The sequence below is a fragment of the Bicyclus anynana genome, chromosome 6, assembly GCF_947172395.1.
Source record: "Bicyclus anynana chromosome 6, ilBicAnyn1.1, whole genome shotgun sequence".
In the NCBI taxonomy this organism is placed as follows: Eukaryota; Metazoa; Arthropoda; class Insecta; order Lepidoptera; family Nymphalidae; genus Bicyclus; species Bicyclus anynana.
Genome location: NC_069088.1, coordinates 11817458 through 11843039, shown reverse-complemented (window position 1 = coordinate 11843039; position 25582 = coordinate 11817458). Strand labels below are relative to the sequence as shown.

The window sequence follows — 25582 nt, the reverse complement described above, 5'->3', positions numbered from 1 at the left end:
TTCAAGACCTACAATAAAACTGTTTAAAACTGTTTACAATTAAGTGAAGTAAGAGTACGTGTCCTAAATGAAAAAAAAATAATTTCTATAATTTTTAACCACAACAATATAAAAATACGATGACGATCGTCAACCTAAATATACCTAAAATAGAACACGGGGCTTACCACAACCTTTTGCAAAACCATCATGATAATTATATCTGTCTTATTTAAACATGTAAGTAATGTTACCACAGTAAGTAGTACGAATTCACGGCCTCCGTGGCGCAGTGGTATGCGCGGTGGATTTACAAGACGGAGGTCCTGGATTCGATTCCCGGCTGGGCCGATTAAGGTTTTTTAATTGGTCTGGGTATAGCTGGTGGGCTTCGGCCGTGGCTAGTTACCACCTCACCGGCAAAAGTTACCGCCTAGCGATTTAGCGTTTCGGTAATATGTGGTGTAGAAACCGAAAGGTGGTGTGGATTTTCGTCCTTCTAGCAAGTTAGTCAAGGGCTAACTTAAAAAAAATAAAAAAAAATAATGGAGTGAATGAAAAAGTTGACGATGCGTCGTCCGAAATCACTATACGAAACAGTCCTGTTTATGCTTAATGGCCCTCAGGGTACGAAATGTCAATATATTATGGAATCACGATAGATTTAAAAGCTTGTGGTAAGCTCCCAGATAATGTGTACATGCCATCTACATAATTTGAAATATCATAAAGCTGAAATATAATTGACATGTTACATGATAAAAAAAATAAACTTAGAAACCAATTGACCGTATTTGTATATTGACCGTATTGTATTTTCTATCATTTGCTACATTAATGTAATATTTTTAAACTTTGAAGAATACATTGATTCGTTTAATTTTAACAAAAAAATCCTCCACATAATTATGACAAAACCTTACTTATATGTAACTTCTCTTAATAATTTAATCGTCATCATATTTTTAGAGATTTAAATAAGTTATACCTTCAAATCTAAGTACTATATATCTATCACAACACCGCGTACAATTTCAACTATCAAAACAAAACCATAGTATACAGCGGAAATTACTATAACCGATTGTTACTTCTAACAGCGACTTCAAAAGGCACTAGTCATTAATTATTAATCTGATACGTTCAAAGTCGTTGTAATTCGATTTTATTATGCCAAAGTTTATTTTTAAAAGTAGTACATATTTTTAATAATAACAGGTTCTACTTATAAATGTGAACGACATTGTAAGCCACATATTCCTGGTAAAGTCAGCTAAGCTGCGTCGCTATAACAAGTAAAAGAAGTTCCCAAAGCTTAGAAGATACGAAAATGTTTTTAAAAAGTATGTTAAAAATATCAGTTTCGAAAAATTTGGTTTAAATAGATGTCCACTACAAATTATAAAATAACATTTCGGAAATTATAATTACTATTATTGATTACAATTGTGAGTAATTATAATTTGTACAACTACTTACTTTTATAGCAAAACAGCTTTCGGTTTAATAGTGCTTATTATTTTTTTTTAATTGAGAAAACGATAACTTTAGTCATAGACAAGAAAAAATAATGCAAAAGCTTTAAACATGTACCTATACCACATATGCAAACAAAGGAAAACTACTGTGTTATAAATATTTAATTATCATTTTATATACACTTTATTCCTAATATTTAATAAAATATGTAAGAAGGTGTCATTATAACAACAATATCAAAAACTTTAAAAGTGTCAATAAATTTTCAAAGTCAAATTCAGACAAAATCGATCCTTATTTGCATTTTATAGAAACAAACTCTTCGCATTTTATTTAGGAGAATAAAATATGATACATAACAGCACATACAGTAGATGATTAATGATAAAATAAATAAATTAACGTATAGTCTACCTAGTCCTATAAGTCCGTTTGACTTTGCTTGTATAATTAATGATTAAACGAACTTACCTGTAAGTGAAGTTCTATCATAATTATATGAGCGCCGAGTCCGAAGAGATTAGTAGCAGATATTACACATGTAGTTACGCATAGACGTCACCACTCATCACTTAGTTGAGAAAAAAGTATTTTACCCTCTCCCTTTTGTGTCGTCCACTTGTTGGTTGGACGGTTGTCGCCAGTCATTTAGTTTAGAGTAAGATATTCTTGACTCATTGATGTATTTCCGTGACACCTGGGGCATATACTCGTATATCACTGGGAGGGCGGGATACTAATCTCTTCGGACTCGGCGCTCATATAATTATGATAGAACTTCACTTACAGGTAAGTTCGTTTAATCATTAATTATATTCGCGCCTCGTCCTCGAGATTAGTAGCAGATATTACACATGTAGACTTTGAGAGTATTGCGGAAATAACATCAATGAACAATCTGTAAATATAATTTTATTATTCTATTATTAAATTATATTATCTACTTGAGATTTTAATAACAAAGATTTCTCTTCTCCTTGCTCTTAAGAGCTTGTCTGTCTTAGCCCTATGGGACAAGTTTACCATTCTAGGATAATTAAAATTAATTCGAATCATAAATGGACATTAATTATTTTTATAATAGCTATGTTAGCTAGTTTTAAGTATTTTTATATTAGGTAAAAAAGTATGCCTTACTTCACTTGAATTTATGTATTTGAGTGATCATTGTTATAATAATTTTTTTATTATTATTATTAGTTTACCTAAAGTAGTATCATTATTATCAGTATGATCTTTCTTTGATAAAATTTAGCGAACGTTGTGGAAATCCTACTCCAGCCTGCCGTTTTACGGATCTTATCTAGGCTAACACCGAGCTACGTGCCGCGACGTGGCCTGTCTCATGTTGTGAGCACTGAACCGCTCCAGTTGACCCCACACTCACTGAGTGTTTCCATCCCTCTGGTTCATGAGGTTTCCTAATTCTAATGAATAGGTCATCATACTTCCTTGATGTTGAGGTGTGTTCTAGATAACAGTATGATAGTAGCTGGACATACGGCTATTTCTACAAAGAAATGTAAATTAATAATGGGTTGTTGAAACCCAGGTTTTTGGAGTCTTAGTTACGTCGGGAATATTAATTGTGCCGAGATAGGTTTTGAATATTACATTTACCTTTACCTTGGACAAAACGAATAAAGTAATAGTTTTGTTTGTAAGATAATCTAAGGTTATTTCTTCATTGGGATGCTATGTACCTACTCAGTTTATCTGAAACTAGATTGGCAGGCAACAACATATTTGGGTTCTTGGTGGTTTTAATTGAAAAATACGTAGGAACAGTAGGATGCTTTTTGCGACATCATTAAATAGGTCTAGGCTCAGTTTCAGTGAAAAAACAAATTTATACCTAATTACCAATTCTGTGGGTACAGATGCATCTTAAATATTAATCAATTTAGTTTGACAGAAATACCACCATTTCTTCTTTAAATAAACGTCGCAATATTATTTCAAGAGGTGATTCTAGTGTGCATCACGGATAATAAGTCTACTTCCCGGGTAATTCAGATTTGTATTCGACAAGAGTTGGAGTGAGACATTAATCCCTGGCCTTTAGGTGAGAATCTTACAGTATCCTAAATAATGAGGGACCCAATCAAAGAGGTACCACGGCTGAGTAAGCCAATAGGGTACAACCATGATGCTCGTGTCTTGTCTGTAAATATTCAAAAAGCAGTAATGCGTTGGGATCGTAATTTAAACTGTAAATGTATAGGTCCATTTGAAAGCGCCTGGGCCTCTGTGCCCAGGATAAGTGTGGCACATTTGTTGTTTATGCGACTTCCAAATGTTATTTATTTATGACTAGCTCCTACATATTTTAAATTACAGAAAAATACAGACAGACATCATGAATATTAAACAATTACATGCCCACTGTACTTATATATTCCTTAAAGAAGATTCTTAATAAATCAATTCACACACTATTACTTTCACAATAGTACATCAGGTGCAGGATCCAATTAGTCGTGGACAAAAAGACCACATTTTGCTACCGCATCAAAGGACTTGTCTCGGTAAGAGACTTACAATTTGAAGGTGCAAATTTATAATAAATTACCTGCGTAAGCGAAGAATGCCAAATCCAAATCGTTAATCACATTTAAAACGAAACTAAGAAAATATATACAGTGGTAAATACCACTAACGCTTACACAGAGGTAACGAACGCTTCCGTATCGGGCGTGTCTGTAGGTAGAACGAAAAAACAAAGAAATGTTTATTTCGAGCTGATTGTAAAATAATTAATAAGATATATTTATGATTGTGAGAAATATTTATATTATTTATAACAGTGAAAAAAGTGAATGTAAATTCTTTAAGAGAAATAAAAATTCTTTGACTACAAGCCAATCAAAATTTGGATGTCCGAATTTATGAGCGAGATCGTAAAGAGTAAAATCAGATAGTTGGATGAGTTCTACGGAATTCATAGTCTGCAATTATATTGCGGATAGATTTTATGTTAAAGGCGCAAATGAAAACTCGTTTGCCTTCGTACTTCTTACATATATTATCACGAGAAGTTTCGTGAGGTGAGGGTCCAGTATATAGATACCTCCCATTTTATTCGTGTATGCTACTGCCGTTGAATAGTCAACACGTAGCAAGCTTCGATAGAATAGTCTTTAGAGCAATAAATGGAGCTATCAGCTCTTTATTAATTTATGTTCTATTTCAGTATTACACCGCGGTACACCTGCCGACCTACCTTCACATGCGGCCCCCATCCCGTCGTTGAGGCGTCAGAAAATATTTCTACTTTGTAGACATTAATTAATCTTTATTCAATGGACAGAATGTTCTATGTTATTATTTATCCACCAGTCGAAATCAGGTTGAACTGATTTAGGTAAATTCATAACGCTGTTAAAATCATCATGATTTTTCAAGTTGAGATATTTAGGTACATTATTCCATATTTTGAGAACATTTCAAGTTGCGTTTTAATTCGTAATTAATAATTTGTTGGTAAGATAATTCGAAAATTGTGTGATCATCACTAAGTATTATTATTATTATTTTTTTTTTGTCGAAATTTACTTCAACTTGAGTCTTATGAGTACTCTTTAGAGTACGCTTTTTACTTCGTTAATAATTAATTAAACCAAGTGATACTAATAGACTTTTAGTGAGATCGGTATTAGCTTAAACATTCTGAACAGAAATAACCAAACAATAGTCAATCGTCTAAATAGACGGCGGGCTTTTTATATCTTAGTAAAAACGAATAGGGCTTCACCGTGGCAAAACCTTAAATTTGAAAAATTTACCCATAAAAAAAGAATCTTAAATGTTCCATTATTCTTTATAATTTTGACTAAAAAATACGCATCTTTTAAGTCAATTGTCGCCACTTGACGTGTTACAACTTTCAGTGTTGTTGTTAAATACTCTTATTTTAAATGATTCGTTTTAACAAACAAATTAGTATTTTATAATTCAAAGTATAACACTTCCACATGGTTTTGGTACCAGGAAGGTCCTTGAATCATATAGATTTATACAAGGAAAAAACATAGTGATTTATGTTTCATATATTGAGTAGGTAATTGATAGCCATAGTGCAATGAGGACGTTGGCCCAAGGTAAACATTTGGGATAGCTATCTTGTACAACAGGATATGTATTTCATAATCTTCTATCCAGAATGGAATAGTATTATCGTTTGTATTTAGGAGCGGCGACGTAGACACGCCGCCTGGTGACCGCGCGACGGCCTCCTCCAGGAGTGCGCGTGCGGTGGTCGCAGACAGTGCGTCAGCGGCGAGTTGCGGGCTCGCGGCTCATTGAGCGCCCGCGCGCCTTATGGTTTAAATTTTTTGAAGCTGGCACTTTATTATTGGTGTTTACTGTCTTGTTATCAGAATCTTAATCTCGTTTGAGCCTGGATTTGTTAACTGCTTTCATTAATAACCGCTTTAATTTTAAAATATTGTAATGTAGACCGTCTTTGATAATATTATAAATGTAATAAATGATTTGCAAGTTAGTTGCATACTTCTGGCCAATATTTGTCATTAATGTTCTTCTAAGGTTCTGTATCAGTTCAGGGACGTTTGTATTATGAGCAATTATAAATCTGCCGGAGTACTATGGCCTGGCAGAGGCTCACAGATGTAACTCTGAAGAGTGTTATTAGTCTGCCGTTCTGGTAGACAACTATCTGGCCCCAGTGCGGGAGTGTTTGAAATTTATCATAAATAGGTATGATATGTAAATTCGTAAACTTAATTACTTAGTTAGCACTTAGTGCCTAAAAAGTGGACTTTAAGAAGCCCCTGACAAATTTTAATAGTTTATGATGTTGTACATTATAACCGAGCTAGGTAAAAAGATTTGTCATATCTACGAGTATATTAGGTTACAGTCCCCAGTGGAAGGAACGGCAGCCGTACTTCCGTGCTTCGATACAGTCCCAACTGTTGCAGCTGTGCGACTATTCAGGTTGCTTTAATAATATATTATTTACGTTGATACGTAGGTAAGTACAGAAAAGCGGGTAGATTTCGTGGTGTAGAACACCAACGTCGCATAAATGCGTTGAACAGCCCCAGTGACTGCTCCGGGTGCATTAATAATGTATTATTTACATAGATACGTAAGTATAAAAAAGCGAAAAAATACCTGCTTCAATTTCGTGGTGTAGAACATCAACGGCGTATTAATGCGTTGAACAGCCCCAATGACTGCTCTGGTTGCATTAATAATATACTATTTACGTAGATACGTAAGTATAGAAAAGCTGGTGGATACCTGCTCCAATTTCGTGGTGTAGAACACCAACGGCGTATTAATGCGTTGAACAGCCCCAATGACTGCTCTGGTTGCATTAATAATATACTATTTACGTAGATACGTAAGTATAGAAAAGCTGGTGGATACCTGCTCCAATTTCGTGGTGTAGAACACCAACGGCGTATTAATGCGTTGAACAGCCCCAATGACTGCTCTGGTTGCATTAATAATATACTATTTACGTAGATACGTAAGTATAGAAAAGCTGGTGGATACCTGCTCCAATTTCGTGGTGTAGAACACCAACGGCGTATTAATGCGTTGAACAGCCCCAATGACTGCTCTGGTTGCATTAATAATATACTATTTACGTAGATACGTAAGTATAGAAAAGCTGGTGGATACCTGCTCCAATTTCGTGGTGTAGAACACCAACGGCGTATTAATGCGTTGAACAGCCCCAATGACTGCTCTGGTTGCATTAATAATATACTATTTACGTAGATACGTAAGTATAGAAAAGCGGGTAGATACCTGCTTCAATTTTGCCGTGTAAAACGCCAACCGTCTATTAATGCGTTGAACAGCCCCAATGACTGTCCCGGGTGCATTAATAATGTATTATTTACGTAGATACGTAAGTACAATAAAACGGTGCTTCAATTTCGTCGTGTAGACGTCCTCAGTTTCTTCTGAACTTGATACACTTTCACTTAAAACACTTTGTCGTTTGTGAATTTTTCGTATTTTAATTAAACTTTATTATAATAACACACACTGCGAAAGAACGTTTACAATGTATTGAGTGGTTGAGCACTAAAATGCGAATGACTGGCGACAACCGTCCAACCAACAAGTGGACGACACAAAAGGGAGAGGGTAAAATACTTTTTTCTCAACTAAGTGATGAGTGGTGACGTCTATGCGTAACTACATGTGTAATATCTGCTACTAATCTCGAGGACGAGGCGCGAATATAAATACGCTTAAGCGTAGCTTAAGTCTGTTCTGTGATATAAACTGAAGGAACATAACAATGCAGATTTGCATTGCTGATGTTCCTTCTGTCCAAAGCGCCTTTCAAACGCTTGTCTGTACTTACTACTACATTCAAAACCAAACAGACTTCCAAAAGTAGTCAAACTATAACAGATTCTACACCTTCCTACACAATTTTTACTACACAGCTTACGTTCCTATACAGTTTAAAGCATCATCGGCAAATTAAGCTCTCTTCTCTTGCAGCACAAACGCCATGGGGTGGCGCTAGAAACAGCTTGCCATTAGCACACGCACAAAGCTGGTATATGTTTTGATGGTGGGGATCATGTGTGTGAGGCGTTGACGGAGGTAGAGGCAACGCTGACTTCAGCTTCGGCATATAAATGCTCGGCGCATCTAACCGTATCTGAAAATTAATCTTATGGTCTAAGATCCGGCATTAAAAGTATATACCCTCATCAGTTTCTTTGTTTTGGATAAGCAATAAATGTTAGATAATATTCAAAGTGACACATTGCAAATTGGTTGCCTAGTTAAATTGCTGCCAAACACATCATACATAATCTAGGAAAGCATATACTAGATCAAAAGCAACCTACAATTAAATTAAGCATAAAATAAGCTTTCATTTGACATATTCGACGACTAAATAACTGATGAGGGTATATAAATAGCATCATTTAACTGTTTATATCTGGCAACCCCAAAGTTGCTGTGTGAAAGCAGGTAGCCTTTACTTTTTCAAAAATTTTGGGTATATTCTATTAACTAGTGTACGATATTTTTAACTAACCAATGAGGGAAGGAGGTTAAATAAATAAAAAAATATATATTCATTTAATACTATCCGGCTGCACTTTAATTAGGCAACCTATGTGGAATGTGTCAATGTGAATATATTATATCCTTTAATTCTTATTCCAAACAAATAACAGATGAGGGTATATTTCTTATGCCGGATCTCATACTATTATATTTTAATTTTTGTACACGGTCAGTATTTTAATACCTACTCGCGCAGCAGCTATATAAAGCATAAAATATTTTACACCATACGTCATTCAGGATTTTAAACTCTTAAAAATGTTTTTACGTAAGCTCGGCACTAAAACTGTGCTTTTAATTAAACCCTGTCCAGTGGTTTTCGGTGAAGTTTCGCTAGTATGGATTTATAGAAGGATTCCAACTCTATACATAAGAATATTTTTGATGGATAGCATACATTATTCAGAAATACGAGAGTAATAAAACATAGCGATATGATACGTGCGGTCACGTTGTATGTTGTATCCCTGAGTCAGCGCTTACTCAAATGGCACGGAATCTCAACATATTCGACACTAGAAGACACAGCTTGTTCTGACGTCATACATTTAAGAGTAGATACACTCAGGCATGCATCGACAGTCTTTTTATGTCATAGTTATTTTTCTTTGTTGTATATTACAACTAGCCCAGTGGATATCTGCTTTCGATTACTCCTAAGGGCGTAGGTTCTAATGCGGTCCGGGACATGCAACTCCAACTTTACAGTTAGTGCATTTTAACAAATTAAATATCATGAGTCTCAAACTATGTAGCAAAAACATCATGAGGAGACCTACATACCTGAGAATTTCCTTATTTTTTACGTGTATTAAGTTTTTCAATTCGCATTGGTGGATTATTAGCCGTATCCCTCTCATTCTGAGAGGAGACTATTGCTCAATAGTGAGCCAAACAAGGGTTGCTAATGAAGATATTACAACTAACTACGCGTTAGGATCCGTGAGAAATAATTATAGGGTCAATTATATCTTACCGCGCCGGCGATAGACCGTAGTCTGAAGGTGGATAGGCAGCTTGCACTGATGTCACCAGCGCGAGACTCTAAAGCTATGCTCTGAGCCGCGTGCATCTCCAAAGACCGGGTAGGGGATTCTAACCTGTGGATAAAAAACTGTATATTTAATCGGGCTAGCTAAATAATTGAATTCTGGCCAGCTGTAAACATAACGTGACGTGACGTGATAGTCCAATGGAGGTCAACCTTCGATTCGGAGGGTGTAGATTCGATCCGGTCGGGAACATGCACCTCCACTCCGACATTTCATTTTAAGAAATAATTAGGTATATCATGTTTCTCAAACGGTTAAGGAAAAACAACGTGAGGATTTTTTCATACCTGAGAATTTTATTGATTCTCTACGTGTGTGAAGTCTAACATAGTTCATCACGCTAGCCCAATTCGTATTGGGCCAGTGTGGTGGACTATGTTAGCTTAAGCCCTGTTATTCTGCGAGGAGACTCATGCTCAATAGTGAGCCGAATGTGGGTTGTTAATGATGACAATGATAAACATAAACGAGAACATCAGTATAAAGTAGGATACGTAGATAAAATATTTGTAACTATATTTACTACGCAATAGTCAATAAAGATTTTCCACGCTTTTCACTGCAGCTTTTTCCAATTTGTGTGGAAAAATATCAACGATATATACTTCAGGGACACATGTACAGTGTAACGAACTTTTAAAATTGTATTATGCTGCAGGTAAATCTTGGTGAAAAATTGGTAATAAATAAAAAAGACAATAAATTTAAACACAGAATTGCGTGTCGTTTTATAATAACCAAAAAAAAAAACCAATTATAAATTTATAAAAGCTTAAATTTTATAACTCATTATTATTTTCCAACCAAAGGTTGGTCACCACTGTCATTTCCATTAATAGATTAATAGAGTAAGAGCCCAGAGCGACATAGCTGACATAACTTATTTTTACATAGATGAAACATTACATTCTCAGTAGCGTCTAATGTGCACCCATTGGCATTCCTAAAAGCGATTTACTACTTCGTTTTTATACACATAGCTAAGGTATAGAACTCTCTCCCGAAGTCAGTATTTACTAATTCTTACAACCTGGGCATCTTTAAGAAGAGAGTGAATATGCATCTTCTAGTCAAGCGGGTTCCACCTTAGGCTACATCTACACTACGTGGTCAAGTGCGAGCTTATTCCATAAAAAAAACGAATTGGAGAGGAAAAAGGTAAAAATGGTAAGTATTCTAAGATATACAAAATACTAATTTGCTGACTTCCACAGCTTGTTGAACTTACATCAATTGCTTAGACGGTGGCGCTTTGACCAGCGGCGCCTGTACGGCGGTGTTAAAGGAGGCGCCGGCCGGGCTCGACACCACGAGGTTGTCTGCGCCGATGGTCACCGCATCCTGGTCAGCTCCCAGCAGCAAAGCGCCCCGCGTGTCGCGCACTTCAAAGCGAGCGGCATTTACTTCCAAGCGGTCGTGACCTACATATTAATATAAGAAGATCACAGTGACATTCACAGTGGAATTCATAAATATGTATAAGTAAATAGCCCATTTCGTAGAGCACGTTCCGTCTCATTATCATTAACTCTTTTGACATCATTAACACATTCTAATAATGATCTTTACAAAATCAAACAAAGGCCGTGAAATGTTGAAGAAATCGATGTAAATTTAAAACTAAAATTTCCTTACCTAAAAATAATCTGCTCTGCATCACGCCGAGTGAATCCCGGGTGGACACTGTAAAATTTCTGGATGACTCTATAGAGATAGGCTGCCCTCGGCGTGACTTGATGCTCGATGCAAACAGCGAATCCAATACCAGTGCCTGTCCAAGCAACTGTATGCCGCCAGGAACTATCCTGAGTTGACCCATGCCTTCCTAGATGACAAAAATAAACTATTATTGGAAAAGAGTAATTTCCGTTAAGAGATTAGTCTTGCTCTCGGGCAGGAGCCACTGGTGTTACAAGGTGCTCGCCGTTTTAGTGTTCTGATGGTGGTCGATCAGCCAACGTATCTCGTGGAGTAACTCAAAGTAATTTCGGATTACTCTGAGTTAAGCAGGGAGAATCTCTTTGTCTCAAGTTGTTCACTCTGTTTTACTTTGGTTACATATTAATTTGATTTATTAATTACATTGTCCTGACAAATATTGTGAACCTTTGTTCAACATTGCTTTCCTTATTTTTAAGTCCACTTCTGAGTCTGTTAAATCTATGATATCGATCGCAATCTTCATATCTCAACTATTTTGATAACCAATCGCAATCAAAATTTACTGTACTACCGGTTTGAAGTCTTAATGGAGCTCCATTGTAGCACACGGCGTAGTACAAAAATAGTATTGTATTTAGATACGAATACACCGTTGGACTATCCAAATTGGAATGATGTGGTCGACATATCCACTATTTGCAGTGGGACATCAATTAGGCTAATAAATAATTATGCTGTTTATTTATTGTGTATAGGCATAAATAATTATAAAAGTGTTTTCTAGAATAAATAATTATAAAAGCGAAATACGAAATATCGAAAACCGCTGTACAAAGATGAAATTTAACAGGGAAGTAGTCGATAGCTAGTAGACGTCTGTTAAGAATTTTGAGACAGGGCCGGATTAAGGAGGAGGAAGTCGCAGGCATCCGCTAATTCTAGAATAAATGACTGTAGAATCCCGTATAAAACAATACATGTTGCTTTTTTAATAACCACACGCAGTCTGTGTTCTAGATTTTAAGCAATTTTTGCTAAAAAATGTTAAGTTTACGTTTAATTTTACTTTCTATGTGCACCTTAAATAGGAGAGTCATAAAACATTATAAAACGCTATACAGTTTATGAAAATACATCTTCTTTACAAAAATACTACGTATATTTTATACTTATAAAGTCTAGACGTTCTTTAAACTATGACTGCCGTAACTCACATAACTGCCAACCTGGTTTTGAACGCGGTAAATTTATAGAGTTCACAAAATTTAAATGAAAATTTTACACCTATTTTTATTTTTCAAAATTTAAGGTTCAAAATATTTATCAGTTAACCTATTGAACTAAGAACCTGCGCTGACCTGACATACTTCTTTTTATGAAAGCTGAATATTTGCCTATCCTGCTACCACGGGAAAGTAGGCAGTGGCGTGCATAAGATTGTTGATCAGGGTATGCACAAGTAAGACAAGTTAACCAAACTAGGCAAGTGTGCATTGGGTAAGCATTAACAAAACATTTGTTATTGTATGCAGTACATTAACGCATGTATGAATTGCATGCCACTGGAAGTAGATACAGTAGCCAGTTATGGAGTTTGTACTGTAGTGGCTTTGGAAGGTTTCATAGGTATTTCGAGGTGACAAAAAGGGGGGTTAATAATTCGTAAGCGCGGACCCACAAAAATTTATCTGGTTACATAGAGATATCCAATGGGGAGTTTCTTTTTGCTGTGCTTGTGTGTGTTTTTGCTTTTTTGAAAAAGTAAAGTTGGATGGAATCACTTTTTGATTGACCAGCTTTATTTTTATGACACCGGAACTAGCAAAATTTTGAAAGTGGTCTTTAGGAAACAATATATATATAGCTGTTAAACTGTTTTTGTGTATTATAATTATAGGGATAATCTTATTATTTAGAGCATGTAGCGTTAACCTAGAAGTGACCGAACATTTTGCCTTGTTACCTATGTTATTAAAATATTATATAGCTTGTAAGAAATGTAAGGTTGTTGGTTAACCAAATAAATTGAAAAAAAAAAAAAAAGTGTGTGTCAGCTCCGACGCACGGATGGAGTTTACTCTTTTCAATAGCAACGCCTGAAAAGTGAAAGGTACGCAAGCGAGGTGCAGCGCTGCGTGCGCGCCCACCAACAGCGTGCACGTGCGTGCGGACGCGCTAGGCATGTGAACGCTGTTGGCGGCAGCGCACGGTGAAAGGTGCGCAGAATAGGTTGCGCACAAAAAGGTAACGCTATGCGTTCATCGAATTTTACTGCCCATATTTTTTTCATAACGGAGGCTATATATGAAAAATCTATTCTTAAGGAGTGAACTCCAATAAGTTATGAAATGACATGCGTTACGTTTTTTGTGCGCAACCTATTCTGCGCACCTTTCACCGTGCGCTGCCGCCAACAGCGTGCACATACGTGCGCACCCATGTGCACGCTGTAGGCGGGAGCGCACGCCGCGGCCTGCTGCACCTCGGTTGCGCACCTTTCACTTTTAAGGCGCGAGTATTGAGACGTGCTTCGGGGTAACTTTTTGTTTCTTTTTAACATGCACACTTTTTTTTGTTGGTAAACAGTGCACATCGAGTAGGGCTTTAGTAATGCTTATGTTAAAGAAGACTAAATTTATAGAATTGTAAAATAACTAATAGACTTTATAATATACTTCACATTATATATTTTACTCTTACAATGATATAATCATTAAAATAAATTAGAAAGTTGCGCACTAAAGGTGCGCACCAAAAACGTGACACTTTTTCGTTAGTTCAGTTGGTTTTACCCCTCGGATTTTTCTCATACCGGGCGCCTTATATATAAAAAATCGATTCTTAAGGAGTAAACTCCAATAAACTCCAAAAACAATAAGTTTTAAGAAAGAGTCTAAGACCGTGCACTATTTTAATATAAATCGTGTTTTTTTTTGTATATTTTATCATAATATGAGTACGTAAACTCAAAATTATGCATTTGTGCATCCAGTGGATTAGTTGAGTTTGGATCACTTTTTGCGGACGTAACGTATCTAATAGCATAAAATCATTGACAAAAACAGGCAAACTTTTATGCAACCAAAAATACATTTTCTAAAAAAACTTCGTGGGAGTTATAAGGCGGTAATAGATACAAAGGAAAGTAAAATTTACCGAATTGAAATCCAATACTTTCAAGACCCACAGCGTCAAAGCGAGATTGATAATCATCATAAGCATGAGCGCCATGACAAGAATGTAGAGACATTTCTTCCTCCAGCCGTAAATGCCAACTTTGAATTGGCTATTATAACTGTTCCTGATCGAGTCCGCCTTTGTGTCTCGCCCCGCATTGTTGTTGAGGATCGGCTCCGGGGTGATCTTGTCCGCGTAAGGGATCCTGGAAGAAAAATATTGCCTTTAAAATCACAACGTTTCATTACCTTTTGTCGATAAAATGGTTCGCATTGACTTTAAAGTTAGCGGTTAGACTTTCAGTTGAGATGAAATTCTATTACAGCTAGGAGATAGCTCGGTACCAGAATATCTTTTAGATTGTAATATTGTTACAAAAAACTTTCCTTGAAAAGTACTTTAGATATTATAGTCATTCTTTTGATAAAAGTCCCACCAGAGTCATGAGAGAGAGATCGGGTGTTATTATTCCAAATCACCGAACCTAGCATACATATAAGACACAAATTAGTAGGATAATTTACCTTAAGTTACCTTTGTATTATTTCCCAATAATAAAAAAAAAGCATAGCTATATATCATGAGAATTTTCTAGTCATTCGACAGAAAATAACGGAAGAAGGAGATACATAGCAACGTTTTTTTTTATCTCCTCAATAAATTAAAATAAAAATGGTGGTTGAACTAAATACGATATTTTCTAACTTTAACTGGATGCGTAAAAAGCAGTGGCATGCACTTCATAGAAGCAAAATTGCACTGCCTACCTGACGACTCATTACGAATCTATATTGGAGAAGGATTTTTTCATTTTGAATAATTTAAACTTATAGTTATTATGACGAACATCTGAGAGCGGTTATTAATTTATATTAATACCCTAACTTCGCCACAACTAACATGGGAGCAGCCTGGTGGGTTTAAGCTCCATATCCCCTATCCTATATGGAAGAAGGCCTGTAGGCTGATAACTATGATACGTATAGCGCCCACCTTAGAGCACTCTACTGTATAAAAATTGTGCCATTTAAACATCACTTCGAATTAATGGAATTTTCCACGCCGAACTGGAATCGCTTGAAACACATTTCGCTTGCATAAATCATAACTTTATTTCCTCCAGTCGCACTGATCGTTACAAATCTACTATCTTGTAGTACAAAATCATTATACTTGCAGTCTAGTGTAGCATTGAGTCTTTATTCCGCAATCAAAGGTGCGGGGTTTTAAATAAATGTTTTATTTTTATTGCATAATTATTAAAATCTAAAACCATGGGCATCTTATCGTTGTCAAATTGTTCAAATTATAGTTGTTTATTATTATTTACTAAAATTATACTTTTTACGACAAGTTTACATAAAATTTTGTTTTTTACAAATCTCGCGTGGAAATCAGGATTATCCAGAACAAAAAGCTCCAAGGTCCAGCAGACAGACAAACATATACTTCGCATTTATAACATTAGTATGCATTAACAACTGTTATCTCAATTTAAAAATCCAAGTTCCGAAATGTGCCTATAATATTTTGTTAGTAAAAATTTTTAAGAAAAGAAATAAAGATCGCATTGGAACGTTTGAAACACATTTCGCTTGCATAAATCATAACTTTATTTCCTCCAGCCTACAGATCGCTACAAATCGCTACAGATCCGGTTAAGTGTCGCGCACAAGTGGCTTACATCTATATACCATTATATCGATGATAAGGAAATATGAATGCTTCTCAGTTTCGATTGTCTTATTGTAAACATATCGACATGCTTTCTATATACAGGGTGTTCTGTAAATATTACGACATATTCTACAGAGTGATAGCTGACATCGAGACCTATTAAAGTAACGCAATATATGTTTGTCGAAGAATTACGGTTTTTAAGTTATATGGATTTTTCTACAAAATACAAAAATCAATACCTTCAGTGCAATTTTGTCGTACTACATACTTTCGTAATTGCTGAAAAATTACTTAAACATTGATTTTTACATGGTAATTATATTTGGGGCTTTTGTATTTTGTATAAAAATAAATATAACTTATTTGACAATAATCATACCTGGGTGGTGATTTTTCTCTCAGAGAATTGAACATTACAAAATTAATGTTACATATTACATTTTTAATTGAAATTTAATGCAACTTATATAACAATACGTCCGTACAAATAACTAAATTAACAAAAGATTTAGGTACAGTCACACACAACTATCGTTAGCTACTGTAATGTATATTGAAACGAACTGTCACGTAAAAGGAAAGTTTTACTTCAACATTAGATGTATGGGACACTGGGAGCTAATTTACAAGTTTAACATTCGTAAACTTGCTAATGTGGTTCCGTTCAATAAAATACGACTAAAAATTGTAGTCTCGACCGCATCACTCCGGCCTGTGCTTAATATACGTCGGTCACGCGACCTGGCTTATATTTGAAGCATTAATGCGGTGAACCCCTATAATTATATTCTTAAAAAATAATACTAGGTTAGTAACAATATGCCAAGATATTAATAGATAGAGGTAATCCATACTGTACTTTTATACTCGCATTTCATACTAATACTAAATGCTAACTGAAAGTTAGTCTGTTTATCTGTAACCTCTTTACGGCTAAACTACTTTATATAGAGACTTGAGTTTTCTGTGATAGAGATAAGCTACTTATTGTCGCAAAAATATGATATGAAATAGAAGAGGATGAAATAGGTGTTGAAAAAATGTATGAAATTCTTTATAATTAAAATTAAAATACTAATGTGTTTCAAGAAACGTTGGAAAACTAGGCCTAAAGGTTGCCTTAATTTATGTTTTTAAAGTTGTATTCATAAATATTATGATTTAAATGTAAACTGTAATGGGATTAGAAATGAAAGCGTACACGAATTGTCTCGCATCTAATTCATCTGCTAGAAATATTATTATTTCGAAAGTGAGATTGATTGCATGTTTGTTTCGCTTTGACTGCCTAATATTGCATTATCTTTGAAATACTTAAGTAGACCATATAAATCCAATCGAATAAGCTGAAACCGGTACAGAGCGTTACATAATTATTTCTACCTTTTGCCGTGAAGACCCTTGGGCCATGGAGTCGCAGTGCCAAAAAATTTTACCGAATCATTTCACCGCGGCTAGTTGCCTCGACTGGCGACAGAAGGGGCTGGCTCATTTTTTGCGCAAAGGATCAGCCTGACAGTTCAACGCGGAAATGCAGCCAGTATTCTTGCCACCATTCCACGTGGGCTTGATTTGTATGGTTATTAGGATAACTAAGCTTAAGTTCCTTATTGTTCTTTCTCAATAAAATAAAAAAATCGCATGTCACAAAGTGGTACCAGACCAATTTGGTATCTAAGATTTTTACCAACACGTACTAACAGAGCGAGTTAAACAAGACCTCGTGAAAAGAGTTAAAAAAAAGTTATTAAATTTTATATTTAACCAGAGTTAAAAGTCAATCCGGGCTATAAAGTGCATAACATTCGCTGCGGAAGTAAAAACATCGTGTTTTAATGCCAATAATACGCGCGGGACCGCGCCGCGCCGCGCACGCTATACGAAAATAAATTCCAAATATGAATCTGCATTCTCTTTATGCAGTACTATTTTTAAAAGGTTCACTGTTCAGTCCGCTGTTTGTTTTAGGTTGTACTGGCGTCTTTTGTTATACGTATCTTTGCATAATACACACACCACTCACAAACACAAACACATGCGTTCTTATATACATATTTAGTATTAATGATTATTTATTTCAAATGTATTAGTCTACTAGTTATGGAAGAGCGGGGCCAGCCGTCACAAGTTGCAGTAGTAATACTGTAAAATATAAGGGATGGTTCCGATCACTATACTGCTATGTAAATCATATTTTATGGTAATCTATAAAAAACTAATAAAACAATTATTTATTTATAAAATATAAAATATAGATCTTTTTAGAACTACGCAACGGATTTTATTGCAACTTTTAACTATAGAATTCAAGAGGAAGATTTATACGTAGCATAATATTAAATGTCATGGTTTAGGGTTTCTATGCACGTCTTCTAGTGCTTTGTAAACTGTTTCTCAAATTTTCCAAATGTCGTCCATTTTGTGACGTCACAATGTTACTTGATGTGATGTAAACATCAAACTAAGTGTTAACTAATATTTTTGTCAAACGCTCCGTTTGTAAGGGATTTGTTAACGTGATGTTATAAAACAGTTCAATAGGTATAGACCATCATGACCGACAGGCGTTTTGGCTTATATTTTCAAAAACATATTTATGAATTAAAATTTTCATGTACCTAATCATGTTTCAAAAAAAATATGATGTATTTTTTTCATTTACTTTTATTGAACATTTTAAGACCATTTAAAAAAAGTGTCAAGTAGCCTATTATTCCCACTCAGTTTTCATTTCAAATCATCAGTAATATCATGCGGGGCGGACACGAGCTGTATATTACAACGTTGAATGACACTACCGGTTAATTAAGCATTGAATAGATGCGATGTCAATTTAGATTAGGTAATGCACATTCACACTAACATATTCCCGCGGTTTCGTCAATAATAGATAATGGTTTACTGGAGAACACTTAGATAGGTTAGGTTGAAGGTATTTCACCCACTGTTACTGTGTAATTAAGTTAAGTGTGTATTACACAACTATGAATTATACATATAGAAGTAGTGTATCTTATAGTTAAACGTAGAATGGTAACGTCAATTTCTAGTGCAGGGTCGCCATTTCAGCACTTTGGGACCCCAATGTCCATCGGCTCTTCGAACTATGTGCCCCGCGCATTGTTTCTTCTGTGGATCTCCTCATTTCTGATTTGATCACGCAGATATACTCTAACATTGCTCGTTCCATCGCCCGCTGACGTCGTTAAAGGTGACAACGTCATTATACCGTATTAAAATATATTCTCGGTGACGACACGTAGTTTCCCACGAATCATGGCTAAGTAAATCAATTAATTACTAAGACAGATATCGCTAAAATTCTTGTAGGAAAAAATCATATTGTCTTTAAAAATCGAACCCAAGCGCTAATAAAAAGACAAAATTAAAAAAAAATTAATGAATCAATACAACCGACTTCAAAAATATAAAAATGTTTTTACTAAACTAAAAAGCGAAAAATAACATCGTATTTGCTAAAATATAAAAAAATACCTTCTCAGTTTGGTCAGTGCGATCAGTTTGAAGGCGGCACCAAGGTAGTGCTGTGTTAATTAAAGCCGTTTCGGAAAGAACCGTCTAAGAATCCTAAATCTTTATGATTTAACGGCTTGAATTAATACATCACTAACTTAGATTCCGAGGAATTGATAACCTCCTCCTTTTTTTGATATCGGTTAAAAATATGGTGGATACAAAGTAACATTTCGAGACATCGCTCAGTCAATAACTCTAAGTAAATTAGTACAGTACATACTTGCCGTGCCGGTAACTACAGGTAAAAACAACGTTAAAATAAATATTTTTCCAACGAATGAACCTTAAATCTAGTGCAATGTTAAATAAAGATGTTTGTAACATAAATCAGAGCGAATTGAGGAAGGGAGTTAAGTGAAGATGTACGTACAATTCGGCACCAAGCCTCTCTTATTGTATTAGGATTAAGGAAAGCCGGCAGAGACATTCGCTCCGACAATGTTCCAACAACTTGATGAAATGTTTGCATTCAGTGCTATGAAACACAATACATTATTTCAGAAATTGAAAACAGAATAGGCACAAAATATAGTTATATCTTGGATACATTGGATACATTTCTTTGAGTTAAACTATTGGGTTTATCTTTTTTTTATGATTGTTTTTTTTTTGTTTCTTGTAAAGGTGACCGGCCATTTAAGGTTCAACACGTTAAAGAAAAAAAAAAGAAACATAATTAGGATTTACAGTTGGTAATATGTTTTAAACGGTTTTTTTGTTGAAACCGTTTATTTTGTAATGTTGCAACTTGCCCATACTTGATTATGCAACTGTCAATCGAACTGAAGTTAAACCAGTTTAAAACTAATATTATTATTTAATACATGGCGCTAATTAGGACATTAACGGTTCATTCAACGATTTAGCGTTCCGGTACGATGTCGCGTAGAAACCAAAAGAGGTTTGGATTTTCATCCTCTTCCTAACAAGTTATCCCGCTTCCATCTTAGATTGCATCATCACTGATCATCACTGATCATGAGATTGTAGCCAAGGGCTTACATGTAAAGTATAAAAAATAATTCGGTTGTCTGTAAAGTCGGTTTACTGACGATAGTTGAACGTGACAACGTCGTAAGAAAATACTGATGGAATGGTTGCGTTTTTCAAAAGAAAATGTTCGTTTTTCTAAAATACTGTTTAATAATCTTAATAGACCAAAATATACTTTATTTCTTGTAAAAAAAGTTGGCAACCCTAGAGCGAGGGAACGACGCATGACGTCATCTTTTTTCGAGTGCGCAGCCGACTCCATCGAATTATAAGACGTTGTCACGTCAAAAAACTTTTATTACTGTTGAACCAAAAACACTAACGTGTAGAGAGCAACATATTACTTTCATGCAAATATTGCTTTAGCCCATTTGATATGCAAGCAATGGGGACAACATATCCCCTACATCTTGCGGTGAGCGCTAGAGTTAGCATTTTTCAGCGTGCAATGGTCGTGTCGTGTTTAAATCCTTGTAAATTTATGACCCTACTCGCTGCCGGTGGCCACTTTCAGAAATACTTGCGAGCTCTTGTGCAAGTCCCATAGTACCTTTTGATACCGCTCGTATATTGATGTGACATAGTTGGAGATTCAAACGGCAAACATATTTGTTTGTACCTTTTGTGATTCCTGGATTGGATATTTGTTTTTGTTGGCACAAAAGGCGCGTCGCTTTGTTGATCCAAGCGGAAGTATAATGAAATCGTAGCTAAAAAAAACTAACTGAAGGCTGAAAATATAGTGTTTATAGAAAGTTTAGTAGTAATCGTTTATTGAAGTACTAATTCTATTTGTCTACTTAACTATTATAAAAAAAACAGTGAAAAATCATTAAAAATATGTTTTTTTAAATAGTTTTAAGCAAATATATTTTATAATAAACGTACAATTTTGCGATTAGTGATCATAGTGTTTCAAAAGCATTAGCTTTTAGCGATGTCTGTTCTGTGGTTTCACTCAGTCTGGTCCACATGTGCTCTTTAGTACAAATAACTTCTCCGTCTCGTATAAAAATGGTTGAGGTGTCATTCGATTCGGAATTTAATGTTTACCGACTCGTAAATCTATGATGTAGATAGTTTTAGAAAAAAAAAATATGACTATGCCATGTAGTTTTGGCGGAACCACATTTTCAGCGCAATAATTAGTTAAAAAAATATTTGTCCAGACTTCTAAGAGTTACAGTTTTTGTTAGGAATTTTCCCGTTCTTTTTGGATCGTTTGTCAAATTGGAAATATCTTAAATAGCTTTTAAGTTACAAAAACCGGACCCCTTTTTTTATTTATAAAATAAATCATGAAAAAATACGAAATATAATGTGATTCAAGAATTTTTAAAATTCAATCCCTAAAGTGGTTAAATAGGACATTGATTTCCACGCGGACGAAGTCGCAGGCGTTCGCTAGTATAATTATAATTCCAGACATATGTCTGGAATACATTGTGATGCCTGTATTTTCTGCTACCTATAATATCAAGATACGAGTGTATAGGAAGTGAATAGGCATCTTCCTGGCTAGCGTTTCAACTTTATTACTGCTTTCCACCAAGCACGCATGCAGTTAAAAGCCCAGCAAGCCTATTCCTTAAAAACAACTTCTAGGAAGAAAAAAGATATAAATGAGTAAATCTAATAAATTTTTCCTCCGAAGTGTAAACGATGTACGTGGATGCACGTAGCGCGGTCCTCCTCGAGCAAGATTCGTTTCCCAAATGAGGTAGATTAATCATCCTCATCAGAGCATCTACCTTCTGTTCCCCACGTGTATACACTGTCCCGGATTGTGTATACACTGTTACAGCAATTAAATTTAAAAATTAATGTCGCCTCTCTAATTTTCATTTGGATCGTATACGAGTACCAACATGTTTTTTTTTTATTGAGAAAGAATACAATAAGGAACTTAAGCTAACTTATCCTAATAACTATACAAATTATGCCCACGTTGAATGGTGGCAAAAATACTGGTTACATTTCCGCGCTGAACAGCCAGGCTGATCTTTTGCGCAAAAAATGAGCCAGCCCTTCTGTCACCAGTCAAGGCAACTCGCCGCGGTGAAATGATTCGGTAAAAATTTTAAAACAAGTTAAACGAGTAAAATGATTGTCTAGTTCTGTTTATTATTGGCTAATTGTTATTAATATTTATAATCATCATGATCATAATCAGCCTTGTTTTATACTGAGCAATCCAACAATCTGTTCCAATACGGTTACACTATAAGGTGTTCCCAAATTGGTGCTGTAACTGCCATTTATTGACGTCCTCCGAGGCGCAGTGGTTTATGCGCGGTGGATTTACAAGGTCCTGGGTTCGATACCTGGCTGGGCCGATTGAGGTTATCTCTAAAAAGGGAAAAATAACATTATAATATTTTCTACCTATAATATAATATAATATAATAAATTAATATTTATTGATTCACTAGTACACTTAAAAATAATTTACATAAGTCTGTGATCTCCACACTAGGATTCCCTGTATTGTGGGTACCTATTGATCACTTTGATGGAGGTACCAAGCCAATGATCTATTAATTCAAGATAAGATATCGTAAAGATTTTTAATTCTCAGACATTCATTTTGTCTTTCATTTGGTTCTAAAATCAACACCACACGGGTGTGGCAACAACTTCTATGTGATCAATAGGTAAAAAATATTATAATGTTACTTTTTCCTTAAAATTATTAAAATCGGACTACACAGTAAAACGTTCCACGTGTTCATATATAACCTTCACTCTGTTTTCGTCGGTTGTAAACCAGTAGGTATCGTTGAAGATCTCAGCTCTAAAACTATCCTCTATAGTCTAGAAGAAAAGAAGCATCAGCTCTCTAGCGGGTTATTTAAAGGGTTTTGACAATTTTGATTTATAATATTAGTCTGATCCTCGATCCTTTGCTTCTTGCATGCAATTACGGACGTTTTATATGAAAACCGACGCACAACAGATGAATAGAGAGTGTGTTTGCTAATTGAGCGTTTCACCGCGCTGTCGAAATGCGCGGCCGCTACACATTCGTTAGCAATATTCCACTAACGAACCAAACTAATAGCCATTAAGTTGAATAACCCACCGCTTTGTGCTGTGAATCCGTGTAAGTGACACGCTGTCTGACCTGTGTACTGTAGCTCACTTGCCTAAGTTTGGTAGCCCATTAAAGTGTTTTTCAGACAGCATGGTTACGGTGACAGTCGCCTGTATGACAACCATAATACGTACTATTTTAACGTGAATCGCAGTAAACATAGTTACAAATGATTGGGGAGGCCGCCATATTGGATTTGTAATAACTTTTCTTCGATTAGGATGAAATTTTCCGTGTGCAAAATTTCATCCTAATCGAAGACCGGGAAGTGGGTCAAATTAAGATTCCAAGGTTTTTTTACATACATAGTTACAAATGATAGGGCAGGCCGCCATATTGGATTTATAATGACGTTTCTTAGCTATTTTTTTTTTTTTTTTTTTTTTTTTTTTTTTTTATTCTTTACAAGTTAGCCATTGACTACAATCTCACCTGATGGTAAGTGATGATGCAGTCTAAGATGAAAGCGGGCTAACTTGTTAGGAGGATGATGAAAATCCACACCCCTTTCGGTTTCTACACGGCATCGTACCGGAACGTATAGTTAGTTTGTAGTAGCTAGTAGTTTAGACTACTAGCTACTACAAACTACGTTTACGTTTACGTACTAAGTTTACTAAACTGTAAACTTTCAAAAGTGAAACGAACTGTCACCCGCACCATGCATGAAACGATCTGTAGTGTATGATTGCCACTTGCAGTGGCTTACCGGTACGCTAAACTGCATGTACTCATAGAGCCTGTGAAGGCCAGACCTTCGTAATTTAAACCCAAACAAATTTTGATCGTTAAGATTCATTTATCATTTAGGATTCAGGTTTTTACAAATCCTATGGGAACTAAGTTACTAAGTAGTTTCAGGATAAAAAGTAGCCGTTATGTTGGACAATAACCTTCTATCTTCTAGTGAAAGTCCCATTAAAATCGGTTCAGCCGTTCCAGAGAGGAGCCCGGATAAACAGAGAGACAAGAAATGAAAAATAAATTGTTTGTGGTTTCGTGTTGTGTAAATATCTATAAGCATATGAGAAAACACAATTATTCTGCAATCACATACAGATACTTCAATTTTATTTATATGTCATATATGTAATTTATGTATTGATTATTAAATATTATTAGGTATTAATTGTTTATAAAACACAGCTAAAACTAACGTGATAATAGGTAGCAGCAGCGCGTCCCGCAGCCGCTTCGCAGTTTAGATCGTGCCGCGATGCAAGTACCAGCTCATGACTAAAGGCCCCGTATAGGTTTGAAATTAGTCGGGCATACTCCGACCTAATATTACGTTAGTTTTAGCCGTGTTTCATTAACAATTAATATGAATAACACTCACGATAGTTTAAATTCTAAAATATATTAGGTATACCTCCACGCGTTCCTGAAACTCTTAAATCAGTCTTAAGTCTTACTAATAACATTCCACGAAGTAGTACTCTGAGAATACCAAGAAATCATGAGTACCGTAAGACATACCATGAAGCTGCAGTATAAAAATACTGAGAAATCATAAACACATATACGAGTAAAGCAAAAATCGCCGTTTCTCATGTATTACAGACTTTATATCCGCTTACTTTTAAAAGGAAAATAAGTGCGGCATTCAGCGGGCGGCTGCACTTTATCTCCGGGGCGAGTCTTCCAACACGTTTGGGAGGTTTAGGTGGCATTAGAAACCAATTACAACAATAATATCGTACTTAGGAGTCTCTCGCTTTTCCAATTTTATCAATAAACACAGTCAGAGTGACTTAAACGTAGCACGTGTAGCTCTTACTTCCTTGAAATACGAAAATCTGTTTACCGCGACACAAAAAAGGCGATGCATGTGTATTAAATATCTCAGTAG

General features: G+C 35.4%; 1 protein-coding gene across 1 annotated transcript in view; it reads right to left on the bottom strand.

The window, feature by feature from the left end:
- Window positions 1-7689: 7689 nt before the first annotated feature.
- The window catches only part of LOC112051153 (zeta-sarcoglycan-like), a 49671-nt gene continuing 31778 nt past the window's right edge, over window positions 7690-25582 (bottom strand). Inside the window, exons 2-6 of the mRNA XM_024089659.2 lie at window positions 14406-14631; window positions 11223-11412; window positions 10816-11008; window positions 9512-9635; window positions 7690-8116 (exon numbers count right to left, since the gene is read on the bottom strand). Coding sequence (XP_023945427.1) covers window positions 7922-8116; window positions 9512-9635; window positions 10816-11008; window positions 11223-11412; window positions 14406-14631 — 928 coding nt within the window. The 3' untranslated portion in view covers window positions 7690-7921. The remainder of the gene's footprint in view (window positions 8117-9511; window positions 9636-10815; window positions 11009-11222; window positions 11413-14405; window positions 14632-25582) is intronic.